At 42.1% G+C, this 9,730-nt stretch overlaps 1 protein-coding gene across 3 annotated transcripts in view; it reads left to right on the forward strand.

Annotated features, from left to right (window-relative positions):
* Positions 1 to 6,468, forward strand: part of FAM81A (family with sequence similarity 81 member A) — a 71,235-nt gene extending 64,767 nt beyond the window's left edge. For all 3 annotated transcript variants that reach the window (XM_037054009.1, XM_037054010.1, XM_037054011.1), the window contains 2 exons: positions 1,323 to 1,518; positions 4,838 to 6,468. In XM_037054009.1, the coding sequence (XP_036909904.1) occupies positions 1,323 to 1,518; positions 4,838 to 4,962 (321 nt within the window). In that variant the 3' untranslated portion in view covers positions 4,963 to 6,468. The remainder of the gene's footprint in view (positions 1 to 1,322; positions 1,519 to 4,837) is intronic.
* Positions 6,469 to 9,730: the final 3,262 nt, after the last annotated feature.

Genomic DNA, 9,730 nt, shown 5'->3' on the forward strand with positions numbered 1-9,730 from the left:
TGAAACAAGCAATTACAAACTTCAACCTAGCTTGTTTGAATTTCGCAATCTGGTAAAAATAGTCTTGGTTGGATTTCCCCCTCCAGGCCCCTCAGTCACACTGTAACTACAGTATGAGATGCCGTTGTGCAACATGTAAAGATGATTCACTGTTTTCTTTTCCAGCTTCCTTCTCCTTTTACCCCACTCTCCCTTAGGACTAAGATTTGCAGAACTGGTCAAACACGATGTTGAGAAAGCCCTTGCCCACCCAGTATTCAAAATCACTAGACTCTGAAACCAGGACTTAGCAGGCCCTTTCTCGGTGTGGTTATTTAGCCTGAGCACCTCCCTCTCCCGTCTGTTTTCTTGCACTGCTTCGTCCTGTTGGACTTTGATGGAGCAGAAGACACTGGTGTAGTTGGTACCTCTGGCTCTGCTCTCTGAGTGCCCACCTGTTGAACTGCAGACTGTGCACTGAACAGCACTGCGAGAGCTTTGCCATGCCATAGCCCACCTACGGCTTAGAGTTTGTAGTCCTGGCCTCCAGAGCTCACCTGCAGACACAGGTTCCCCTACAAATGAAGGACGGTGGAAAGGGAAGGGAAGGAAATATTTACTGTATCCAATATTTCTTTAAGTGTTCTTCACATTTTATCACATCTACTGATTAATTTACTTAGATTTATGCTAATATGCTTATAGGCTTTTAGGTCTTTGGATCACTGTTATTTTTACATGTGGGTTGGCCTAATAGCTAACAGTAAACTTTAGGATAATGGTGGCTTTAATTAGATAAAAAGCTTATTTCTCTTTCACATAGAGGATATCTGGACACAGGAGTTGCAAGGCTGATGTGGTAGCTTGTCAGTCCTCAGCGACCCAGGATCCTTCTGGCTTAATTACCAATCTTAGAGAGTGACCCTTGTCCTCATAGTTCGAGAAGGTTGCTAGAGCTCCAGTCATCATGTCTGAATCCCAGGAAAAGAAGAAAAAAGGAAAGGTCAAGGGTATGCCTCAGCTGGCTTTTAATGTTTCCTGGAAGCTACCACATCCATTTGAACTTGCATCTCACTGGCCACAACTTAATCATATGGCTGCCCCCAAATCAGGAGACAGTAGAAAATGTTGCCTTTATTCTGGGTGACCTTATACTCAGCTGTAAATCAGGGGTCTGTTAAGAAAGAAAAAGATAATGGATACTAGGGTGACCAATGAGCAACCTGTGCAACTCTGTTCCCTGCAACTGCAGACTGTTGTTACGTGGCATTCTAGCTGATGCAAATGCCATACAGACTTTTTTTTTTGGAGTAATCAGGTGCAATTCTTATCATGGTTCTCAGGGAGCCAGTGAAAGGGACGTGGAGAAGAAGCTCAGCCAGATGTCGGCCAGACTAGACAAAATAGAAGAGAGTCAAAAGAAGCAGGTGGAAGTGCAGAGAACAAGACAGGAAGAGGAGAAGCTGCACGGGCGCGTCAGCAAGCTGGAGCTGCAGATGAGTGAGGACCTGAAGGAAATGAAAGCAGAAGTCGATGCTGGTAGGCCCAAAGGAAACAGCTCTCATAGTTTATTTTCTCTTTCACCTAAAAACCATCAAATTACTGTATTTTGTTGTGAATAATGCATACTTTTGGCCACATTATTTGAGGGAAAATAGGATGAGCATTATACATGGATAGTACCACAATACCTTGTATCTGTTCTTGGGTTTTGTAATTATTTGTTACATAAAATTTCTTGTACCACAATATGCTCAAAAATAAATGCTAAAATTCCCCCTTTACAAATATTTTATTTATTTATTTTTACAGAGAGGGGGAGGGAGGGAGAAAGAGAGGGAAAGAAACATCGATGTGTGTGGTTGCCTCTCACATGGCCCCGACTGGAGAGGTGGCCTGCAACCCAGGCATGTGCCCTGACTGGGAATTGAACTGGCGACCCTTTGGTTCACAGCCCACACTCAATTCACTGAGCTATACCAGCCAGGGCTAAAATTCCCTTATAATACAACCTCCCCCCCCCGAAATATCTAAATATAAATAAATAAAAATTGAATTAAAAAATCAAAACAAAAGTTTTTTTCCTAAAAGTTTAGGCTGAAAACTTGGGTGCACTTTATACACAGCAAAAATACAGCAGTATTCCCCTACAGCTCCCACGAACCCACTGGTGGTAATAGCAGTGAAATGTCCTCAGGTGATTTTGTAAGTAGCTATGCTGCATTGACTAAAACATTGTTTTAATTCCAAGTACACGAAGAGCCACCATAAGGGACATGCAAACAAAATGAAAATTTCTTGGCTTGCAATTGATATACACTTTCTTTAGCGCTGCCCACAGATTCTTTTAAATTCATAGCCAAGGTCAGTGTGTCCCAGAGCTAAGCACATATCTTTGAAGGGTTTTTGAAGGCTTTTTTTCCTATACTGCTGGCAATATACCAGCATGGGAATGGATGGTTTTCCTCTACTCAGAAGTCAACAGGACCCATTAATTCACACTCGGCTGGAAGAAAATGTCAGAGAGAGCTGATTTCAGTTTCTGAAGTGCTGTCATGAAAGGAGGGATTAGATTTACATGAGGAGTGAGGAATACAGAACTGGAACTAGTAAGTGGATGTTACCTGAAGACAGCTTTTTTTTTTTTTTAAGAGAGGGAGAGAAACACCAATGTGTGGTTGCCTCTCATGTGCTCCCCTGCTGGGACCTGGCCTGCAACCCAGGCATGCGCCCTGGCTGGGAATCGAACCAGCAACCCCTTGGATCGCAGGCTGGCACTCAATCCACTGAGCCACACCAGCCAGGGCTGAAAACAGCTTTTAACTCAATATGAGATAGAAGTGTAACAGGTCCTCGAATAAGGATCAACACTGAGCATCATTTTAAAACTCTTGTTTGTGTCGGTTAGCTGTGGTAGAATTGGTTTTGTTACTGTCATTTTGCTTAAGGTCACAGAACTTATTGTTAAGTGAGGGCTTACTGTATCCTCGATGGACTGGTCCTGAAAAGACACTGGTGGCTTTGTGAGTTTGAGGGCTCTTTGTCACTGAAAGTATTCATGTGGAAGTGGGTGGGTCATGGTCAGGAAAGAGCAAACAGTCTTGGAGTGTGAGAAGGAGGCCTAAATGGTCTCCTAGCTCCTTCCAGTTCCATGATTCCATCCTTCCCTCCTGTGGAATCACTGTGCTTTCGCTGCATGGAGATAAAAGTACTTAGTTGTCCCAAGAATAACTTTGTTGTTACCACTGAAGTTTGTTATTTCAGTAGAAGCCACAATTAAATTTATGAACTGAAGAACTTGTAAAGATAAAAATGAATTTTCTTTCTTGGTCTTTGGGCTATTAGAATTCGGTAGTTGAGTATTTTATCTGTGTTTTACTGTGCATCATTTCCTGAGTGAATTTATTATCATCTGATCAATATACCATTGAGGTTTTTACTATTTAGTACCTAATAAGAATGCATATGAACCTTTTTAAAATTAAAATTATTGATTTTTTTCTTAGAAAATTAATACATTTCTTCATGGGAAGTCATAAAGCACAAAATATTTTTAAAAATACTCACACCTTCTTTAATCCAGAGGTCATTTTTATGTATATCTTTCTGTACATATAGGATAACCAGGTATGTGCTTTTTCAAATGACAGTGCATGTTATGCATGCTGATTGGTGACCCACTCTTTTATTTATTAATTTGTATGTCTTTCCATTCAATAAGAACAATAGTTTTAATACATAATGTTTATACCTATTTTTCATGAATTGCAACATAAAGGAAATTTCCTGAAAGAAAACTCTAATTGTACGAATGAAGACAAGATCTTTCAAACATTTATTTTAAAGACCAAGAGGAATACAGCATAGTGTGAAATTCTCTTTTGATGGGGAATTTTTTTCATTTTCTATCTTTTTATTTTGAAATAATTTCAGATTTAGAAAAAATGTAAGAATAGTTCAAAAACTCAATATGCCTTCCATCTAGATTAACCAATTATTAATGTTTTGGGAATTTGTTTAATTTCTTTTTCTGTGTGTATGCTTATGTGGCTGTGTGAATATAATTTTTTTCTAAATCATTTGAGAGTACATTTTAGGAGTTTTGATGCCTTTTTATCCCTTTATTGTTTCAAGCTATATACTCTAATTAAGAACAAGGACATTCTCTTAAACAACTGTAGTACAGTGTAAAATTGATGAAATATTTTTCAATATTCAATTTTCAACTTTCACCATTGTTTTCTTTATAGCAAACCTTCCCTGACCTAGGTTCTAATCCAGAATCACATATCATGTATTTAATTATCATGCTTCTTTATTTAGTCTCTTTTAATATGGATCAGTTCTGTAGTGATGTTGACATCATTAAAGAATACAGTCCAGGACTTTATTTTGCTGTAGAATGTCCCACAGTTTGGATTTATTTGCTTCCTCTCAATTAGATTCAGGTTGTAGGTTTTGGACAGAAACGCCACAGAAGTTATGCGTCCCTCCCTGGGTACCTTACCAGAAGGTATATGATGATGGTTCTCCCAGTGTTGGTGAAGTTGGCTTTGATCCTTTCGTTAAAGTGTAACCACCAGATTTCTCTATTGTAATCATCCTTTTCCCCTTTATAATTAAAAAGTAACCTGTAGGGAGATACTGTGAAACTATGAAACTATCCTGTTTCCCAGAAAAGTTTTACTCCATTAGTTTTAGTACCTATTGATACTTTTTGGCCAAAGTATATATTGATACTTTTTGGCCAAATCAACTATGACTATATGCTTAGTCAGATATTTAGACTTTGTAGAATTTGATACAACATTTTTTAAAAACAAATATTAATGCTTGTGAAATTTTCCTCTCCTTAAAGGGTTTACAGCCATTTATGAAAGCATAGGATCCCTCAGGCAAGTTCTAGAAGCCAAGATGAAACTGGACAAGGATCACCTGCAGAAGCAAATCCAACAGATGCAGAAGCCAGAAGCTCCCGTGTGAAGGGAGTTGGGACAAGGACTTCAAAGGCAGTTTTGCCAGTTGGTGTGGGAGTTAGATACTTCTGTAGCCAGGTCGTTGTGGTATTTGGAATTGTCCTATTCACACGTGCATGTGCCAAGAAATGTGTTTTCATGGATCTAAATGTTTACCTTGAGTCTTGAAAACACTGTCTTTAAAAGTATTCAATACAATTTTTAACACCTTATTCCACTTCTGTAAATTCAGTGGGATATCCTCCCCTCACTCCCTAATTCGGAAAGGCTCTTATTCCCTTCACTTTATGAATGAAAAGACTAAGTTTTCCAACTTAAATTTCCTTCAATGCTTGATGCTCTAGCCAAGACCTTATTATTTTGAAAATGTCACAGTGATTTTTTAAATTAAGAAACCAATGAATTGTCACAGAAATGTGTTGCTCCTCACCCTAAATTAAGAGAATGTCCTGATGGATTAGAATTCAACCTTTGAGTCAATAGTTGGATTTTTACTATTGTCGTCTGTACATTTCTTATGTTGGTTATCTTCTTATAACTCCTCTGTCTTTTGTAAGGGGAAGGGACTTGACATTTGGAAAAACCCCACCACTTTTAATAATGAAAATAGTTTAAACATTGCTAACTGCCATATAGATTAAAATGAAAATGGAACCTTAGGACAATTATCCGGATAACTCAAGGCACAATATCTACACTTACCACCTTGTTATACCAGGTTTTAATATTGAAAACTTTTTTCAATTACCCACAGCCTGTATAGTGATAGCCATATATTTAACAACAAAATGGTGGTTAATAGTCTGTTTATTGCACAACCGATTGTCCTTGAATCATTATAGGATGTGAGGATTCTTCAGGCTTTATGATTTCCTCGCTAAATGTTTCCAAAATTGGCGCAAAGTGCTCCAGTTTATATATACTTTCTGTACTCCTGTGCCTTGGTTTTATCACGTCAATGCACTGTACCCTACGCAAGGTTTGTGAACAAAATATCTTGGCATGATAATACTATCTCAGAATTATGATGTAAAAATGGGATCTTATGTATTTTTTAAAGTCTAAACTTTATTGCTATTAAGACACTGACCACTCACTATTAGTAATGTAATAGAAATTCAAACTTTTGTATGGACGGAGAATCGAATTGATATTGCATTTATAACACTGTCAAGAAACTTTCATTTTGAGCAACTTTGTAGATGATGGGTGTTTTCTCTTCAGTCGCCGTGTGGAATTAGTCACTGAATGTCGGCCCCAGTGCCGTCTGTCCACCCGTGTATGTGCAAACCGGCAATGAGACACACACCGTTCTAAACTGTGAGGGTGCCCCGGAGAAAGAAAACAGGAATACTTTTAAAACTTTAAAATCTTTTTCTTTGTTTGCTGAGGACTCAGGAAAATCAAAGTGTTTTCTATTTTTAGGATACATCATAAATGAAATATCTCACTGGCTATTACTGTTTACCCATATAAAATATGCTGCTAAAGTACATGATATTTTACCCTCAATGGCTTGACAAAAAACATTTTTTTTAATTTGGACCCGAGAAATCATATAAGGAATATGTCATCCAACATGTTTTTCCTTATTTTGTCACGAATCTTTGCATTTCAATATAGGAAGACTATTTCCACTGACCAATGAAAAGAAATGGTTAATGTTCTTTTGCAATCAGAAAGTGAATTTCCTTTTGTGATAGAGCAGCCGGTTCAGCTCAGTTCTCCAAGGGTTAAGCACCAGCTGCAGCAGAGCAGAGAGCCAGGGCCCCTCCCGAGTCTCTGCCCTCAGGGGTGTCTGAATGGGAGGCGTGGGCGCCTGAAGGAGGGGCAGAGGAGACCCGCTAGAGACAGGGAGGGGCTTGGGGATGCTCGGCTGTCTGCTGAGTTGCTCAGGTGCTTCTGATGCTGCCAACTCCATGTCATGAGCTCTGGCTACGTGTTGCTGTCACCTGGGGAGTCCACAAAGCTGCTGGTGCCTGGCCTGCCCCTCCATGCCCCTTTCTGCCACCCCCCCCCCCCCCCCCCGTCAAGTCAGAGCCTCTGGGAGGTGGGACACAGGCCTCAGGGCATATGGAAGGCCCCAGTGGTGAATCACACGCTGGGGAGGTTGTGAGCTTATTCTTATCACCAAAGTTTAAATGAGAATCAGCTTCCCTGTTCTTTCCTTTACCAGAAATTTGCAATAAAAAGAGTAAAATTTCCAAAGAATGTGGTGTATGATTTGTAAAAGTCTTTTAGTGTGAGGTAAAAATTATGCCCTAGAAAGTGCTCCTCTTACCTTTCTGTGGAAACTGCGTGGTGGTGGAAATCAGGCACTCTGGTCGTGGCAGACCTGCTGGGACCTGGAGAGTTGTGGGGAGGGCGGGGCTCCATCTGTAAGCAGCGTCAAGGAGGGGACAGGTGGTGTGGCAGGGAACTGAGGCCCTTGGTCCAATGGCCTGAAGTGAGCTGACACAGATCATCACACCTGTGCTCATTACGGCATCATTTCCAACAGCCAAAAGGTGGAAGCCACCCAAATGTCCACTGATGGAAGAGAGGGTAGGCGAAAGCGGTAGATACATACAATGGAATACTATCCAGCCACAAAAAGGAAGGAAACTCTGACACATGGTATATATAAAGCGCGCACTATGATGCTGAGTGAAATAAGCTGGTCACCAAAAGACAAATATTGTATGATTCCTCGTGTGTGAGGCACCCAGAAGAGCCCGACTCGGAGATACAGAGAGCAGCGTGGTAGCTGCCAGGGACTGGAGGGTCAGGGAGAGGAGAGGGATTTGGGTTTTATGGGTATAGTTTCAGCAGTGAAGAGGAAAACTTTCTGGTCGTGGTTCATAACTACGTGAATGTGCTTAATGCCACTGAACTGCACCCTTCAAAACAGGTACACTGATCAATTTTATGTGTATCTTACCACTGTAAAAAGAAGTAGAAGAAGAAACGAAGTGGATTCCCCAACCCCCAAATCAAACTTTTGGATGGGACTGCAGCCCTGGTGGCTTTATGGTGACCTCACGAGAGAGACGTGGGGCCAGAGGCCCCTGGCCCAGCCACACCCACGTCTGATGGCAATGGAAACTGAGGCAATGGATATGTGTTGTTGTAAGTCACCACATTTTGGCTCTGTGTGTTATATGTGCAGCCTTAGGTAGCTAATACCCTGAGGCACTGAGGGATCTTGACAAAATTACTTTGTGGAAATGCTTGTTTCTTGTGCTACCAATTCCTTGTTCATGTGTATAACCTCATTTAATATACATATTTCCTGAGCGGGAAATGATCTTAAATGTATCCTGAGGGGGCCCTGGGTGGGGGGCGTGCAGGGGAGGGCAAGGCGGGAAGAAGGCAGCGGTGGGGGCGAAGAGCCAGAGCAAGGGCAGTGGAGAACTTCCCAGGCTTGGCAAGATCAGATGGGTGCAGATTTCTCTCTCGAGGTTTTTATGAGAGGAGGGTGAATTCTATCTCAAGGGAACTGGGGCTCCTGAGAGTCATAAATGGGGGTGAAGGGGGCAGAGAGAAGTCCGGAAGTCAGATTTCACCTACTGGGCACAACAGCTGTGACTGCCCTGGCCCAGTGCCTGCTCAGCCAAGGCCGGGGCGATCTTATGACTGGGTCACTGAAGACGGGCCAAACCAAACCAACCCCTTAAAGATCCACCCCAGAGGGATGGGACATAACAAAGATCTGGGGGACGGAGGATGAGATAATGATACCAATATCTAGAGGGGACAGTTACTGTAATGCAGGGTCTCTCTCCTTCAGCACTGATGACATGGGGGTAGGGTCTTTTTCTGTGGGGGTGGTCTCGGACACTGTGGGGTGCTGAGCAGCGTTCCTGGCCCCACCCACTCAATGCAGGGTGCATCCCTTAGTCCTGACATCACTGCAATGTAAGTTATTGTTGGACAGAAGAACCATATCATGTGTGGCACATAGTAGGTCCTCATTAAATTTTTGTTGCATGAATAAATAATGATTGCTGCATTGAGAAATTAAAAAATAATGCATACGGAATGGCATATATACCTTACTACATTTGATCTTTGTTATTGTCCTGTTTGGTGTGACCTATTATTTCCATTTTGTGACGGAGCAGATTATAGATGGTCATGCAGCTAATCGATGGAGGAGCAGGGATTTGAATCCACGCCTGCTTCCAAAACCCAGCCTGTCACATGGCTTCAATATAAGCCAATGCCTGAAACATAAGTGATGTGTTTAATATCCCACGGCTGTTTGGAATCAGAATACTGTCTGGATCGGTGACTCTCAAAGTGTCCCCAGCCCAGCAGCAGCAGCGTCACCTGGGAAGTTGTTAGAAATGCGAACTCTCATGTCCTGCCCCAGACCCACTGAGGCAGAAACTCTGGGGTGGGCTCCGCAATCCGCTTTAGCACATCCTGCGTGTGGTCCTAATGCAAGTTAGAAACTTGAGAATCGCCGATCTAGCGCTGCACGGTAACACAGTAGCCATTGCTTCCACATGGCTGCTTACACTGAGTACAAATTAACCTGCATTGAATAAATGTAGAACTTCAGCCCTCAGTTTCTTACCCACATTCTGAGTACTCAGTGGCCCCCAGTGGTGCCTGGCCCCATGCGCACAAATGCAGACGTCCTACTGGGCAGCCGGGGCAGGAGCAGCCTCGCGCTTCCCCCCTGTGTGCGCTCCCGACTCTCACCAGTCGGCCCTGCAGCTTCCTCTCCACGGTGTTGTCCCAGTCGTCCTTACTAGAGATGATATCCCAAGTCCGTAAACTTTTTAAAA

This window comes from Sturnira hondurensis, unplaced genomic scaffold, assembly GCF_014824575.4.
Source record: "Sturnira hondurensis isolate 20B ecotype Veracruz unplaced genomic scaffold, ASM1482457v3 Scaffold0008196, whole genome shotgun sequence".
Taxonomy (NCBI): domain Eukaryota; kingdom Metazoa; phylum Chordata; class Mammalia; order Chiroptera; family Phyllostomidae; genus Sturnira; species Sturnira hondurensis.